This window comes from Somniosus microcephalus, chromosome 3 (assembly GCF_052327205.1).
Source record: "Somniosus microcephalus isolate GS21.2 chromosome 3, FLI_Smic_1.0, whole genome shotgun sequence".
In the NCBI taxonomy this organism is placed as follows: Eukaryota; Metazoa; Chordata; class Chondrichthyes; order Squaliformes; family Somniosidae; genus Somniosus; species Somniosus microcephalus.
In genome coordinates, this window is record NC_140989.1 from 95,921,881 (window position 1) to 95,940,218 (window position 18,338).

Here is an 18,338-nt window from a genome sequence, read left to right on the forward strand (position 1 = left end):
ATAGATAAACTACTGTGGTCCTTAAAAGGGTAAATGCTGACCTTAAGATACGTTTCAGAGTGAGGAAATGATGAACACTTGTGACATTTCTAGCATTTCATATGGTAGTTTATAACTCAGCTGATTTTCAAATGCTGAAAGTTCCAAGGTAAATACATTTGTTCAGCTCCTCTATAATGAACTTAGGGCTGCATCAAGACTGTTGAAAAGTTTTATTACTTACTTTTCAGACATCTGACTATAAGGCTCATGGCATGGATTGTTAAGATAACATCTGTATCCACCATAATAGTTCCAACACTTTTCTTGTTCCTCACAAACATTTCCAGTTTCACATTCATTTATATCTGTTGTAGGGAAATAAAAATGGAACATCAGAAAATATCAAGTTGGGGTAGGACGATTAACCCTGAATTACAATAAATCCTTGAAAAGCCGTAGTGGCAGTGGCCATGGGTCACTTGTTAGTTAATATTTGTTGCAAAGACAGCAATGGTCATACAATGCAATTCTATAATGATTGATTGAGTAATAATGGCACCAATTTGAGATGTGTACTCGCTTCGAGCAAGGTGGAGCCGGTAATGCTGAGTTGTCAACAGAAAAGATTATTTCCTCAAGGTGTTCTCTCACTCACTGGGCTATACTTCGCCAATGTTCTTCCCAGCCTTCGTAGCTCCACATTGATGCAAACTCTAACTCGATCAAAGCTCTGATGCTCAAATCCTATTCCATACTAAGTCCCTGTCGCTTATCACCCTGTCCTCACCAGCCTTCACTGGTTCCCCGAAATACAGGAAAGGCTGAGATCCGGTCGATTTTAATGACAGGACCTCATTTGAATTTTTTTTTACTCAGTTTCCCGCATGGCAGCCATCCAGATTGAGAGGATGGCTGGCAGCTGGGCGGGAAAGCCTGCTGTACAAGGCCGCAGCCGGGGCGGGGTCATGGTCATGGGGTGTGGGGGAGGGCGATCGCCAGGGCGAGATTGCGGGGGCAGAGATTGCGGGGTGAGCGATTGCAGGGGGCGGGTCGGCTGATCATGTGGATGAAGGTTAGCTTGGGGGGCCGGGGTGGGGGGGAAGCTCTCCTCTGTGATGTTTTGCTCCACTATACATGTACAAGTTATTTGTACACTGCTTTCCAAAAGGCAATGTGCTGTCAGTTCAACAACTTCAGTCCCTAGTTATACTACAGTTTTTACACTGATGTCATGTATTGAACTGGAACACAGATAGATTGAGGGATGTGGCGTAATAACGTGGCAATTACTGTGTAACGTAAATCTGTTCTGGTTAAAATATTAACTTTTTCTTTTGATACAGAAATACATCAAAAGGACCAATGTATTAGTTGGGTAAACAGTCTGCTAGTAGAATGAACACTTCCTGCTAGTAGGCTAAAGTGTCAGCTGTGGCTCAGTGGGTAGCACACTTGTCTCGGAGTCAGAAGGTTGTGGGTTCAAGTCCCACTCCAGTGACTTGAGCACATAAAGCTAGGCTGACACTCCAGTGCAGTGCTGAGAGAGTACTGCACTGTTGGAGGTGTTGTCTTTCGGATGAGACGTTAAACCAAGGCCCCGTCTGCTCACTCAGGTGGACGTAAAAGATCCCATGGCGCCATTTCAAAGAAGAGTAGGGAAGTTAGCCCCAATGTCCTGGCCAATATTTATCCCTCAACCAACATATCCAGAAAAAACAGATTATCTGGTCTGTTTGTGGGACTTTGCTGTGCGCAAATTGGCTACTGTGTTTCCCACATTACAACAGTGACTCCACTTCAAAAATACTTCATTGGCTGTAAAGCGCTTTGAGACGTCCGGTGGTCGTGAAAGGCGTTATACAAATGCAAGTCTTTCTTTAACATTGCTTGATAGTCAATTACAGCACTGAACCAAAAACAGAAAAAGTTGGAAAACACTGAAGTTCAGTCAGTATCTGGAGTGAGAAAGACAGTTGAAAGTTTGGACTCATTCCCTGCTTCAGAACTGAAAAATAATAGTTGAACTAGCATACTAGTAGTGTCAGAAAAAGGGAGATGGGAGGGATCAAAACCAGAGAGGAAGTATCAGTGGGATGATTGTTGCAGTGGGATGATTGTTGTCTGATGTAACAGATCATCTCAGTCAAGTAATAGAAAAAAGCATGAAAGAAATTAAAGAAACAAAAAATGCATGAATAGCTGAGGCAGTGGGAGGCCTAAGAAAATGAGAGAAATGGAAAACACAGAAACATCGAATATGTTGGTAAAGTGCAATGTCAATTTGTTCTTTCTCTTTTTGGAACGCGTGTGTCCATTGCTCCCCCTGAACCAGTCTGGGACCAGGGTCCTAGCGGAAAAGGATAAATAGGGCGTTCACAAAGACTTTAAACTAGTAAATGGAGGGTGGGGGGAGGGTTCAGGTGGAAATTGTAGTACAAATAGTAGTTCAAAAACAAACGAAAGGGAAGAGAGTAGATAAGCAGTCAGAAATTGTGCTTTAGGCACTACATGTAAAGGGAAAACTAAAAGATGTAAAATGATTAAACCAGGAGAGAGGAATGAGAAACAAGTGAATAAAACATTAGAGCTGAAGGACAGGCTAGGGCGTGTGGCCCAAATAAGCGTTCTTTATACAAACACACGGAGTATAAGGAATAAATTGAATGAACTGCAGGTGTGAATTCAAAACGGAGGGTATGACATGGTAGCCGTTACTGAGACATGGCTGCAAGATGGTTGGGACTGAGAACTAAATATATCAGGTTATAAGGTCTACAGGAAAGATAGGGAAAATGGCAGAGGGAGAGGAGTAGCCTTAGTGATTAAGGATGAAATTACAGGTTGAGCGTCCAAAATCCAGAGTTCCGGAATCTGGAATGTTCCGGAATCCAGACTCCGGGACAATTGGTGGCAGGGTCGTCCGGAATCCGTAAAATTATCCGGAATCCGGAACTCCGGATTTTGGACGCTCAACCTGTACTTCAAAAAGCCATTAACTTTTGTTGTCTTTTTTTGAAAAATCCTATGAAAAATGCGAGTGATGCAATAAAACTTTAGTGTTGTGTTTTATCCTCCTTAATCTGCTCAGCTCCACTAAGTGTTTCCGCCAGGCTGCGGCCACGGCACCACGCCGCCCTGGTGGCCTAGTGTGGGCCATTGGATGCTCTGCAGAGCTCGCAGCGTCCCTCCCCTTTAACAGAAGGGGAGGGGCGGAGAAACACATCAGCGCTATGCGGAGCGGCCCAGGCATTTCCGGACTCAGAATGTGTTTCTGATGTCCAAAGTCCGGAAACGCCCGAGCCCAGGTTGCGATATTTCCAGACTTTTGACATCAGAAACACGTTCCAAAGTCTGGAAAAACACGAAAACTGGCTCGGCCTTGGTCCCGAAGTTGCCGGATTCAGAATGCTCAACTTGTACTTCAATGATAAAAGAGGATATAACAAGACGTAAGCAGGTAATGGAGACTTTATGGGTAGAATTAAGAAATAGGAAAGGATTTAAGACTGTAGTGGGTGTTGTGTGTAGGCCCCCTGGTAGCAGCTGTGAAGTGCTAGATTGTATAAATGCAGAGATTAGACAAGCATGTAGTAAAGGCAGAGTGGTTTTAATGGGGGATTTTAACTTTCATATAGATTGGGATAAGCAGACTAGCACCTGTCAGAAAGGTAGTGAATTTCTTGAGTGTGTTTGGGATAGTTTTCTACAACAATATGTCCTTGAGGCAACAAGGGGCCAAGCCATATTAGATTTAGTAATGAGTAATAAGCCAGATGTAGTTAACAGCCTAACTGTGTGTGAACATTTATCCAATAGTGATCATAACATGATCCGAGTTCAACGTAATGTTTGAAAGGGAGAAATGCAAAAAAACTACTAAGATTCTAGATTTGGGTAAGGCCGAGTTCAACGGGATGAGACAGAGACTGTCCACAGTAAACTGGACAAATCTGTTGATGGGTAAAGTGACATAAGATCAGTGGGAGATGTTCAAAAAATAATTCAAGATGATACGGAACCAGTTTATGCCCCTGAAGGGCAAGAGCTCTACTTGCCAAATAAACCAGCCATGGATGACTAAAGAGGTGAGGGACAGCACAAAACTAAAAGAAAAAGCATACAAAAATGCAAAAAATAGCACAGATCGTGGCAAATGGGAAAGATACAAAGAACAGCAAAGGGCCACAAAACAAACAATAAGAGTGACAAAAAGGGAGTATGAAAAGGAACTTGCAAGGGATATCAAAATCAACACAAAGAATTTTTACAATTATATTAGGAAAAGGAGGGTAGTCAGGAGCAATGTTGGCCCCTTAATAATTGAAAGCGGTAATGTTGTCAGTGATAATAAGGAAATGGAAGACATGTTGAATAATTACTTTGCATCAGTATTTACAGTAGAGGAAGAGGATGGCATGCCAGAAATCTCAAGGAAACTAATATTGAATCAGGGACAGGGACTCGGTAAAATTGACACAAGCAAAATAACAGTAATGAAGAAAATAATGGCACTAAAGAGTGATAAATCTCCAGGACCAGATGGTTTCCATCTCAGGGTATTAAAGGAAGTAGGTGAGCCCATTGCAGATGCCCTAACTATAATCTTCGAAAGTTCTCTTGATTCAGGAACCGTTCCTTTAGATTGTAATATTGTACGTCACTCCGCTATTTAAAAATTGAGAGAGAAGGAAACCAAGGAATTATAGACCAGTTAGCCTAACATCTGTTGTTGGGAAATTGCTAGAGTCTATAATTATGGATAGGGTGACTGAACACCTGGAAAATTTTCAGTTGATCAGGGAGAGCCAGCATGGATTTGTGAAAGGTAGGTCATGCCTGACAAACCTGATTGAATTTTTTGAGGAGGTGACTAAAGTAGTGGGCAGGGAAATGTCTATGGATCTTGTTATTTATATGGAGTTCCAGAAGGCATTTGATAAAGTCCCACATAAGAGACTGTTAACTAAGGTAGAATCCCACGGAATTGAGGGCAAATTATTGACCTGGTTCGGAAATTGGCCGAGCAGCAGGAGACAGGCAGTAGGGATAATGGGTAGGTACTCAAATTGGCAGGATGTGACTAGTGATGACCCACAGGGATCTGTGTTGGGGCCTCAAATTTTCACAGTATTTATTAACGACTTAGATGATGGGATAGAAAGTCATATATCCAAATTTGCCGATGACACAAAGATAGGTGGCACTGTAGGCAGTGCAGATGAAAGCATAACATTACAAGGGATATTGATAGATTAAGTGAATGGGCAAAACTGTGGCAAATGGATTTCAATGTAAGCAAATGTGAGGTCATCCACTTTGGACCTAAAAAGGATAGAACAGGGTACTTGCTAAATGGTGAAAAGCTAAAAACAGTGGAGGTCCAAAGAGACTTGGGCATCCGGGTACATAGGTCATTAAAATGTCACGAACAGATACAGAATGAATCAAAAAGGCTAATGGAATGCTGGCCTTTATATCTAGTGGACGACAATACAAGGGGGGTAGAAGTTATGCTGCAGCTATACAAAGCCCTGGTTAGACCACACCTGGAGTACTGTGAGCAGTTCTGGGCACCACACACCTGAGGAAGGATGTACTGGCCTTGGAGGGAGTGCAGCGTAGGTTTACCAGAATGATACCCATACTTCAAGGGTTAAGTTACGAGAAGCGATTACACAAATTAGGATTTTATTCCCTAGAATTTAGAAGGTTAAGGGGTGGTCTGATCAAAGTTTTCAAGATATTAAGGGGAACAGATAGGGTAGATAGAGAAACTATTTCCACTGGTTGAGGATTCTAGGACTAGGAGGCATAGTCTAAAAATTAGAGCCAGACTTTGCAGGAATGAAATTAGGAAACACTTCTACACACCAAGCGTGGTAGAAATTTGGAACTCTCTTCTGCAAATGGCAGTTGATGCTAGATCAATTGTTAATTTTGATTGGAGTTTGATAGCTTTTTGTTAACCAAGGGTATTAAAGGATATGAGCCAAAGGCGGTATATGGAATTAGGTCGCAGATCAGCCATGATCTCATTGAATGGCAGAACAGGCTCGAGGGGCTCAATGGCTTATTCCTGTTCCGTTTTCCATTTCTCCCATTTTCTCATCTATTACTTAGGACCCTCCCACTCCCTGGTTAGCACTCTGTTCTGATGAAGAGTTTCCCGCCACCCAAAATGCCAACCCTTGGACACTGATAGACCCACCCCACATCACCAGCAATGCCTGCTATTAGGAAAATGGAGAATATAGTTAAAGTCTGAGGTTAATGAAGTCAGTGTTCATACTAGAAGGCTGCCGAGTGCCTAAGAAAATATGAGATATTGGCCCTGAAATTCCACACCATTCTGGGTGTAGTTTCAGCGTATAATCGGGATAATCTTTTTTGGCAGCAAAATGGGGCAGAAGCTGTTTTGGCCCGTTTGTTTGCTCCAAAAATCGACCCCCCTGAATGCCCTTATGTATTTTGGCCCTTTCTGTGATCCATCCACTGAGTCCCCAGTGAGCTCATTTACATATATTACAATGACAGCCAGGGACGCTGCAGCCCGAGTTTCCTGTTTTATACTCACAAGGCACTCAGGGGAAGTTAGAATGAGAATTATTACATGAAGCTTTTGCCAAGATCAGCTAAGACAGGCAAAAGTGAGGTGTTTGAGAGCCTGAGGAGTTCCAATTGTGATTTCTGCAGCTGGGAATGACATTTGGCAGCTATTTTTTTTGGCATTTTGCCTAACTAGTCTTGGACTTGTTTCTGACTGCTTCTGAGAGTGAGAGACCACTGGAAGATTTTGACCAACTTCACAACAGTGAAGTCTTCTCAGGACCAGTATGGCAATCCCTATGACCATGCCCTTGTTTATCATGAAGGAGGAGGAGGAGGAGGAGCAGCACAGGATGGAGCAAAGGAGAGTCAGGCAGCTTTTCAGGAGGATGGACCCCTTGCAGAAGTACATGGAGGAGAGTATCATGATAATGTTCACTCATAGGACTCCTGCTGCAAGTCAATTAATCACTGAACACTTCAATTTTTTATATTGCACTTCTGTGAAGCACCTTGGTATGTTATATCTATGTTAAAAGCACTATATAAATGCAAGTTGTTATTGATGTTAAAGCCGCCTTGTTTGTTTAACAGCCTACATGTGACACCACTGCATTATCTCCTTCTCTTCTACCTTCAAATAAAGGATCAATCCTTCAACCGCGTACCCATCCTAGAACATGACAACACTTTAACCCTCTTTTTCCTAATTGACTGTGCCAATAATCATAAGAACATAAGGAATAGGAGCAGGAGTAGGCCATTTGGCCCTTTGAGCTTGCTCCTTCATTCAATAAGATCATGGCTGATCTTCTACCTCATCTCCACTTTCCTGCACTATCCCCATATCCCTTGATTCCCTTAATATTCAAAAATCTATTGATCTCTGTCTTGAATATACTCAATGACTGAGACTCCACAGCCCTCTGGGGTAGAGAATTCCAAAGATTCACCACCCTCTGAGTGAAGAAATTTCTCCTCATCTCAGTCCTAAATGGCCGACCCCATATTCTGAGACTATGACCCCTGGTTCTAGACTCCCCAGCCAGGGGAAACATCCTCCCAGCATCTACCCTGTCAAGCCCTGTAAGAATTTTGTACATTTCAATGAGATCACCTCTCATTCTTCTAAACTCGAGAGAATATAGGCCTCGTCTACTCAATCGCTCCTCATAGGACAATCCCCCCATCCCAGGAACCAGTCTGGTGAACCTTCATTGCACTCCCTCTATGGCAAGTATATCCTTCATTAGTTAAGGAGACCAAAGCTGTACACGGTACTCCAGGTGTGGTCTCACCATGGCCCGATATAATTGCAGTAAGATGCATCATGTGATTGAATAAGTTAGCATGAAATAGGTGCACCCTTTCCTGTATGACTCTTCATGAATAGGTAGACACAACATAAGTGCACATTCCATTTTAATACAACAAAGTTCAAAGTAAACACAATCCAACCTACTCTTTTCTTGTACCAGCATGTCTTGGGGCAGCTCATTTGCATATCCAATGGAGCAGTCATTGGTGTAAAACCGATATAAAACGGGAGCAATGTGCTGGGTTGCTTGGAAATTACAGTGTAGCTTTTAAAATGCCAGTTCTGGGTGAAGATTGCAGTGGCAGCCATGGGGAACTGCTAAGGAGCAGTGCTTGACTCAGTGATTTGACTGTCATTGGCTTGACTACTGCAAACAGCTCTCCAGGCCATCAGCAGGTGGAACTCATTTCTAATTGGGGTAACTGTGGTGGAATGCACCTCATGGAATTTCAGGACCATTGTTCCTGAAGCTTGTGTTGAGTTTCATTGGAATAATGTAAGAGATCAAGCACAGAGATCTCGGAGTAGGAATGGGAGAGGGAGTTAAAGTGGTGGGCCAGAGGAATTTGGGGTCACACTTTCTGACAGAATAGAAGCACTTGGCAAAGCAATCATCCAATTTAAGTCTTATTAAGTGACTTTATTGTGACAGCTTCATTCAGTTGGTAGTTGCTTTTGAGTCAGAAGATTGTGAGTTCAAGGCCCATTCTATGAACACATAATCTAAGCTGAAACCACAGTGCAGTAATGAAGGAATGCTGCATTGAAGAGGTTTTCTTTTAGGTGAGACATTAAACTGAAGCCCCGTGTGCCTGTTTTGATGAATGTAAAAGATTAATTGGCAATAGTCAAAGAACAGCAAGAAAGTTTTTTCTGGTGTTCTGCGTAATATGCTTCCCTCAACCAACACTACCAAAAATGAAACCTTAACCTTTTTCCTTTTATCACAGATGCTGAGTGTTTCCAGAATTTACTGTTTTTATTTCAGATTACCAGCATCTGTAGTATTTTTCTTTTTGTACTACAATAAAATAGATTAACTGGTCATTCTTCTCATTGCTGTTTTTGGAGCCTTGCAGGGTGCAAAATGGCTGTTGCATTCACCAGCATAACAGTAACTGCATCAATATAATTAATTGTATGCATTAATTGTATTTTGAGGCATTTTCTGAGATATGATTAGATGCAAAAGAAAGACTGTTCTTTGTTTGTTTATTTTGGCAATGGAAATTTTAGAGAAAAGTAAAAAAAAAAGGTTGGGCACTGCGGGGGCTAAATTGGGCCGTGTAGCGCCTGTCTTTTAGACATTAAGCGGCCAACTAAGACTCGAAAATGGGGTCCGAGAGGCGGTGCGCACACTTCTGACGGGAAGTGCGCAGGATGCCATCTTGGTAAAGGGGTTTGCGTGGGCTCCTAACGATGGCCGGTAGCATGCAGAGCAGCGAGATGATGATGCGAATCAATGTGCAATGCTGATTTGAAGCCACCATTCCCATTTTGGAACTCCAAACTCCAGCCAAAGCCCTGTCTTAACCTCGCACAGCTGAATAGGATTTTAAACAGAATAAAAGATCCCACAACAGCGCTATTTAAAGGGATCATGAAGTACTTACAAGTTAGTTGCTGGATTATTTCTTCAGGCTGCTGGTGCAATTGTACGTTTCCTATACTTGGCTCTCTCTCACATGTTCAGCTATTCTTCAATACATTACAGCACAGATTCAGTTCACAAAAGGACTCCCACCACTTTTTGCAGCCACAATGCACCTCTCCTTTAAGAGGTGTAGGTTGCCTTTAAGTAATGCTAGCCATCCATGATAGCGGGCTCTCTGCTGATGCGTGCAGCCAATAAACAGCGCGGTTAGTGCTGGCTGGTCATAGCAATCATGTAAAACAGCAGAGAGCACCAATTTAACGTGCTGCCTGCAACACAATGAACGGGCGTGGGTTAATTGCGTACTGTGATTCCCCACGCCCATTTTTGCCAGTTATCCAATTTAACCCCACAAACTCCTGACTTTATTCATTGCAGCAATAGAGAGTGGAATTTTGCAGTTTCTCAACTGTCACAGGCTGCAAACCGATTGAATGTGCTCAGATCCTCGGTGGTATCACCAGGAGATTTCACTGTAAGCACTGAAATCCAGCCACAAGCTATAGAAATAGGGGAAGGCCTGTGCAAAGGAATTTTTTTACAAAGATTTCCAAGATAAAATGGGCCAGATTTTGTTGAAAAAATAATGGTGTCTGAATGACGCATGCCGTTATTAATGTGAAAATCGGCCAGCAACTTGTAGCGAGGAAGAGATACCCCATGAATTGCAAAATGGCACAAGTTGCTGGACCACTTGCGCTGCTTCTCTGTTAGCTTCACGAAAACGGCCTCTCGTGCTTAACCATCCCGTGATTTTCATGAAGTTGCTGCATTTGCACATTAATTGCTCATTAAACTCGTCATAGAAAGTTAAATCTAGTAATTAACAGCGTAAATACCCTTTTAACGATGTGATAATTGTTTATGACTGCAAATCAATCTCTCCTGCCCAGAAAGTGAACAATTATAAATGTGGAGTTTCAGTCCTTCAGGTTGTGAATTGTTTTAGGAGATTTAAAAATGCCAAATTTTAAACTTTTAAGTTTTTATTCTTACTTTTCCGTTCTTTCTCTTTATCCAATCTTTCTTTCCCTCTCTTTATTTCTCTTTCTGTACCTGATTTGACATTGAATTCACCCTCCTTCTCAGTCCTTCCTCTGCTATTTCTCAATTCTTAAATCTCATTGGTTAAGGTGATACACTGTTGGTCCCACTGTTCACCAAGGTCCCAGATACCCTGTTTCCCTCGCTGTGCTGTTATCAGCTCGCACTTTTAGCAACATTGTGGGCAAAATATTTTTAAAGCATAAACGTGCACAAACATGTCTAACTAATGGGGCACGCCGTGAGATCCCCCACTCCAACAAAATCTGGCCCAATAAGTAGGTTTATGGCTAAGTTTAGTAATTTCTTTGATAATTTACTTACATGTATAACATCTTACAAATTAATTTGAGATATATAGTCAGTGGCGTGATCAGCAATATGACAACTCGAAGAGGATGAAATATCAATTCCTGAGTGATAGCCACTAATAATTTCAATAGGGAATTCAGGAGAGTGGTTAGAATGTGGAACTCACTACCACGTGGAATAGTTGAGGCGAATAGCACAGATTCATTTAAGCTAGATAAACATATGAGGGAGAAATAAAAGGTTATGCTGATAGAGTTAGATGAAGTAGGGTGGGAGGAGACTCGTGTGGAACATAAATACCGGCATGGACCAGATGAGCCGACTGACCTGTTTCTGTGCTGTACATTTTATGTAATTCTATACAATGTGGCGGAGCCACTAAAGGACTCAGACCGTTTGTATATAATTCCCTTTAACAACATGTTACCTACAGCCTGAGTCTGTATCTTTATTTATACTGTTTACTTGTATAGAGCGCGATTGCTTTAACAGCGCGGGTAAACGCGATGACGTCACGCCGTACATCACGTGATCCACTGGTGGGAAGAACGTGATGACGTCAACCACGGGACCGGCCAGCAGTCCTCGTGGAGCCTCCGAACTGAATAGACCTACACTCGATGTTCTCCTGCAGTTACTTGTTTAAACCCGTTAGTTTCCATTAAACTTCGTTTTGTTTAAGCGCCTGAGTGGACCTCAGTCTTTGGATAGGAACTAGACATTCCTACATTGGTGACCCCGACTTTTGCGAACGGTTTTCGCAGAAGATAATCAAGATGGAAACGAATGCCGTTACCTTGAAGCTACCGCAGTTCTGGGAGCAACAACCAGCCACATGGTTCATCCAGGCTGAAGCCCAGTTCGCCATCAGGGACATCGTTGCGGATCAGACCCGTTATTATTACGTGGTCTCCGCCCTCGACAGCGCCACAGCCTCGCGGATCGTCAGCCTACTCTGTAGTCCACCTACTGATCGCAAGTATGACACCTTAACGGTTGCTGCAGGTCTTCGGGCTCACGAAGTCGGAGCGCGCCCGCCGGCTGCTCGCTATGCCCGGCCTCGGGGACTCCAAGCCATCCGAGCTCATGAGCCAGATGCTCACGCTCCTCAGGTCTGAGCCAGAATGCTTCCTCTTCAGGGAGCTATTCCTCAGCCTACTCCCGGAGCAAGTTCAGGCTGCCCTAGCCAGATCCGAAGTCACAGACTGCGCGGAGCTTGCTGCCGAAGCGGACAAGATCTTCGCGGTGACACAACAGCACTGCATGGCCACGAGGTGCCCATCCCCCACAGACACTGTTCCAGCTCCTCAATCAGTGGGGTTGTGCTTTTACCACGCCCATTTTGGCATGAAAGCAAGATGCTGCCGCCCTCCCTGTGGCTTTTCGCACAAAAAAAAATACATCTTCAGACACCCTGGCGAAAGAGGACCGGATCTAATGAGCACCCCGTGGCTGCAATGGCCATCGGAGACTCAGGGAAGCTTCTTTTCATCACCGACTCCCTATCTGGTCGACGTTTCCTTTGCGACACCGGGGCGCAGTGTAGCATCCTACCTGCGTCAAATCTCGATATAGTAGCTGGTGGCCACGGCCCTGCCCTCGCGGCGGTTAATGGCGCGGACCTTCGGACCTTCGGAAGGCGGCGGGTCCAGGTGTGTTTCGGCGGTCAGCGTTACCACTGGGAATTCATCACGGCCAAAGTCACGCAGGCCATCCTTGGGGTGGATTTTTTGTGTGCCAACAGCCTCCTGGTCGATGTCAGGCACCGCCGGTTGATCAACGCGGCCACGTTCCACTCAATCCCATGCCACCGCGGTAACGCCGTGCCGCGCACTGTCTTCTGTGCGGTCCCACCTCCAGACAACTTCACTCGGCTCCTCGGAGAGTTCCCAGATCTGACCAGGCCCACGTTCTCCACCTCGGCTACTAAACATGGTGTGGAACATCACATCACCACCACTGGCCCCCCGGTTTATGCACGGGCCCGACGCCTCGAACCCGGCAAGCTAGTGGCTGCGAAAGCGGAGTTTGACACGATGGAGCGGCTGGGGATTATTCGCCGGTCGAATAGTCCCTGGTCTTCGCCTCTCCACATTGTTCCGAAACCCGGCGGCGGATGGCGGCCATGCGGCGACTACCGATGCCACTACTCCTGATCGGTACCCGATCCCGCATATCCAAGATTTCTCGGCCCATTTGGCGGGAAATACCTTTTTTTCGAAAGTCGACCTCGTCCGCGGTTACCACCAGGTCCCCGTGCACCCGCAAGACGTCCCGAAAACCGCAGTCATCACCCCATTCGGCCTGTTCGAATTTCTGCGAATGCCATTTGGCTTAAAGAATGCTGCACAGGCTTTCCAGCGCTTAATGGACTCTGTGCTGCGGGATCTAAAATTCCTCTTCGTCTACCTCAACGACATCCTCATCGCCAGCCCCAGCAAAGAGGAGCACTTCCGCCATTTGCGTACCCTCTTCACACGCCTCAGTCAACACGGTTTGATTATCAACCCGGCCAAGTGCCAGTTCGGCCTGCAGCGGATTGACTTCTTGGGCCACCGCATTACATCAGATGGCGCAATTCCCTTACAGACGAAGGTCGAGGCGGTTACAGCTTTCCCGTGCCCACAGACCGTCAAGGCCCTACAGGAGTTCCTCGGGATGGTAAATTTCTATCACCGGTTCGTCCCTAAGGCGGCTCTGCTTATGCAGCCCTTGTACGAGGCCCTCAAGGCCAAGTCCGGTAAGGATTCCATCAGCTGGACGGCTGAGATGGTCCGGGCGTTCGTCGACACCAAAGGCGCCTTGGCCAACGCAACCATGTTGGCGCACCCGCTTCCAGGTGCCACCATTGCCCTTATCACCGACGCGTCAGACTACGCAATCAGCGCAGTGCAGGAACAGTGGGTGAATGGGACGTGGCAACCTCTTGCGTTTTTCAGCCGTCAACTACGGCGAAATGAAAGAAAGTACAGCACTTTCGACCGGGAGTTGCTGGCCCTTTTTCTAGCCATCCGCCATTTCCGGTTCTTACTAGAGGGATGTCCGTTCACGGCTTATGTGGACCACAAGCCACTAACGTACGCTATGGCCAAGACCGCCGAACCGTGGTCAGCTCGGCAACAACGTCACTTGACGTTCATTTCAGAATTCACCACGGACATTCAGCATGTGTCCAGCAAAGACAACCTGGTGGCGGATTGCCTCTCCCGCGCGACTGTGCACGCAGTCCAACTCGGAATCGACTATGCCCTCATGGCTGCAGATCAAGCCTCAGACCCGGAGGTCCAAGCATACAGGACCACCCCCTCTAGCTTCCAAGCGGCCGACGTCAAGTTCCATGCTGCAGGCACCACGCTACTTTGCGACATCTCCATGGGAGTTCCCCGCCCTATAGTTCCAGTCACCTGGCGCCGAAAAGTGTTCGACGCCATACACGGTTTGTCACACCCTGGCATGAGGGCCTCGCAAAGGCTGATGTCGTCAAAATTCATCTGGAGAGGTATGCACCTGGATGTCCACGACTGGGCCAACACCTGCGTGGTCTGCCAAAAGGCCAAGGTACAGCGTCATGTAAAAGCTCCATTGGCCACCTTCGCTGTTCCGGAGCGTCGATTCGACCACGTGAATGTGGATCTCGTGGGGCCGCTTCCACCTTCTCAAGGTTTTACACACATCCTCACAATGGTAGACCGCACCACTAGATGGCCAGAGGCAGTTCCTTTGGTTTCCACCACTTCGGCAGACGTGGCCAGAGCTTTCATCTCCTCTTGGGTTGCTCGTTTCGGCGTACCGGCGGACATCTCTTCCGATCGTGGACCGCAGTTTTCCTCTGAGCTCTGGAACGCTGTGGCTCAGGGGCTCGGCACCAAACTACATCGCACCACCGCCTATCATCCACAGGCGAATGGCCTGTGCGAGCGATTCCACAGGTCCCTCAAAGCCGCTCTGCGGGCCAGTCTTCAAGGCGCGGGATGGATGGACAGACTTCCCTGGGTCCTTTTGGGTCTTCGTACGGCGCCCAAAGAAGATTTACAATCCTCCTCGGCGGAACTCGTATATGGCCAACCACTACGAGTACCAGGGGATTTCCTCCCGTCTCCAACAGAGCCATGGTCCGCATCCCAGCAGCTCATCAGCCACCAGGAAGCGGCCAGATGTTTCGGTCCAGTGCCTACATCGCATCACGGCTTACAGAGCTCCCACGTCCCAACTGAGCTGAAAAGCGTCGAGTACGTGTTTATCCGTCACGACGCTCACCGGGACCCACTCAAGCCTCCTTACACTGGTCCCTTCCGCGTCATAGAGCCGGGAGACAAATCCTTTTCGGTCGATTTCGGAGGAAAACCGGACCACATATTAGTTGACCGACTGAAGCCGGCGCACTTAGACTTGGACAGCCCAGTCGAAATCGCTCAACCGCCAAAATGGGGCCGACCGCCCACAGTCGGCATGCCAGCTCCACCACAACCGCCCGACAGCTCGACCACTGGCCATCAGCTTTCACTTCAGGGTTACAGAAGTTGCTCGGACAGGCTTGTCCGGGTTCCTCGCCGTCTCACTTTTGCTGTTAAAGACAATTCTGGGGGGGCACATGTGGCGGAGCCACTAAAGGACTCAGACCGTTTGTATATAATTCCCTTTAACAACATGTTAGCTACAGCCTGAGTCTGTATCTTTAATTGTACTGTTTACTTGTATAGAGCGTGATTGCTTTAACAGCGCGGGTAAACGCGATGACGTCACGCCGTACATCACGTGATCCCTCACTGGCGGGAAGAACGTGATGACGTCATGACGTCAACCACGGGACCGGCCAGCAGTCCTCGTGGAGCCTCCGAACTGAATAGACCTACACTCGATGTTCTCCTGCAGTTACTTGTTTAAACCTGTTAGTTTCCATTAAACTTTGTTTTGTTTAAGCGCCTGAGTGGACCTCAGTCTTTGGATAGGAACTAGACATTACTACAACAATTTATTAATTGGTTTTGTGGTTCTTGCTGGTTTTTGAATGGTAGCTTTGAAAAAAATGAGCAATTTTGACTGTTCAATTTTGTGTTGATTATGCATTGCTGATTGGTAGCTTTTACTGCCTACCGAGTGAATACAACTGCTTTTGACTAGTTAACATTTAGTCAATTGGACATCGGAACCTATCAGCATGGTTAACTTAAAATGCAGTAATTATTTGAGTTAATCGTGATTTTTCTCATTTTATGGACTTGTGGTACCTTTGAGGTGTGATAATTTGAGGGGTTATGATGCTATAGTGACAAACTAGATGCAAGACATAATTTTTGATTTTCAGCATCCAAAATAACATTTATTTTTCTAATATAAGAAAGAAGAAACTATTGCTTGGAGTATCTTACCTTGGCACATTCTGGTGCCCAGAAGCTTGTATCCCTCTGGACAGACACACGAGAATCGTCCCGGTTCATTTACACATTGGTGCTGACACATGTAGCTTGAGTAGGCACACTCATCAACATCTGCATTACAAGAGTAGACCCATTCATTTTATAGCTTATAAAAAAAACTTGCTTGTAAAATTTGCAGCATAAATTCAGATTTTCTTGCTGATGTTGCTTGAATATGAACAGTTGTAAAACATGAGCTGTGTCAACTGTGACCTTGGAATTTATTACAGCTAAATCCTTAAAAAAATTCTTTATGCACTGAGAAACACAGGTGTGACCAGAATGAGAACTGGAATAGTTCACACCAATGTATAAGGGGTAATGTTCTGAGGTTTGGGCGAGTAGTGGGATCTTCATTTTGGTATTTTTTGGTAAAAATTCATCAAAGGACTCTAGGGGAATCAAGGGATATGGATCAGGCGGGAAGTGGAGTTGAGGTCAAAGATCAGACATGATCTTATTGACTGGTGGAACAGGCTCGAAGGGCCATATGGCCTACTCCTGCTCCTAATTCTTATGTTATGGCAAACAAAAAAATTAATCTGTGGGAATAAACATTGAATCAAGTAATGAACCCAAAGAGATTAAATTCTGCTAAGCGCTACCAGTGAATACCATGCCAGTGTTTACAGAACAAGGTCATATTAGGATTTTTCCCATAAGCAGTGTGTAAGAAGGCTGTGGTTTCCTTCAGATGCAGTAAGTGCATTATATCAATTGTTGGCACCAGATCTGCGGTTTCTTTCTACCAGGGGCACAGGCTTGTCAGTGGCTTTAAAGGTAGCAGGAGGTTTCCAGGCAGTCTTGAGTGATGTAAGTTAAATGAATCAATCAGCAGTGTACCGCTGCATTATCCAGGTGATGGATGCCTTGTTCGGCTGAACCTCAGTTCTCATATTCTTCCCTATGGACCCACCAAAGCAGAGACAGCGAGCACCTGGCTTTTATCGAGTGGCAGATTTCCCCAAGTCTCAGGTATAATTAATGCCGCTCAGGTGGTATCAAAGGCTCCATTTGAACATACCATACATTTTATCAAAAGAAAGGGTTTTTATTTTGTGAATGTGCAGCTGATGAGTGATGACAACCAAATGATTCTGCACATGAATACATGCCATCTTGGAAGCTGCTATGCTTCTTTTGCTCTCTGACAATCAAAGGTAGCTGCATTGTGCAGCAATGTGTCAGAATTGTTGCTGGGAGAACAGGGTTACCCATTTCGACCATGGCTGTTGACACCACTCCATCATCTAAGGACCACTATGGAGGAGTGACAACTCCACAGACATCTGTAACGGAACTCCCCACCAGCAGAGGTCTCGGGTGGTGCTATAGAGGGTTTGGGTTCCAGTATGGAATGGGCTCTCTTCTGGTTTCCAGACACTTTATATTTAGGCCTTTTATTTAAAGTTAACAGAATTCTTCCTAAGCCTTTTAAAGGCCTATTTTCACACAGATAATATCCTTGAGCAATATTTGGAAGTTTGCTAGAATATTACATATTTGTTAGATGGACAGAACTAAGTAAAGATTGGTGTATTGGTGGTACAATTCCATCCCACTCCTAAACTTCAAAATAATAATTATAATCTAATTATTGTGGCAAAATCTAAAATATTAGTAATGGGAACCCTCAGAAAAGAATTAATAGTAGAGATTAAAAAGTAAATGCTTAAAATCTGAATTGAGTAAGAAAATGTTGGAGAAAAGTAACAGAAAGACAGGTTATAATTTTGTTTGAGCCCTTCATTGGCACTGATCTAAATGGACTGGTATTTTAACATTTTTCCCCCTTTTAACGTTATTGAAATTATTAGATTTGCTACAAAATAATATTACTGAAAAACTTGTGTCTCTTGGTATAATATATGGGAATTGTTTGAGCAGCTCTTGTGAATGGAGCGGAGCACAGTGTGAATGGGACTTGTAGACTAGACAGGTAGTAATTCCCCCTGTAATTCTGTGGGCCAAAACATTGGGCTCAGTCTATGTAATACTAACATACACAAGCACTTGTTCTGCTGCTTGGATGCATCATTAAATGGCCAAAATGATAGTCTTCTCA

The 18,338-nt window shown here is 45.0% G+C and overlaps 1 protein-coding gene across 2 annotated transcripts in view; it reads right to left on the reverse strand.

The window, feature by feature from the left end:
• Window positions 1-18,338, reverse strand: part of LOC147121222 (EGF-containing fibulin-like extracellular matrix protein 1) — a 170,330-nt gene that overhangs the window by 8,124 nt on the left and 143,868 nt on the right. For both annotated transcript variants that reach the window (XM_085981407.1, XM_085981406.1), the window contains 2 exons: window positions 16,226-16,345; window positions 224-347 (listed from right to left, as the gene is read on the reverse strand). In XM_085981407.1, the coding sequence (XP_085837533.1) occupies window positions 224-347; window positions 16,226-16,345 (244 nt within the window). The remainder of the gene's footprint in view (window positions 1-223; window positions 348-16,225; window positions 16,346-18,338) is intronic.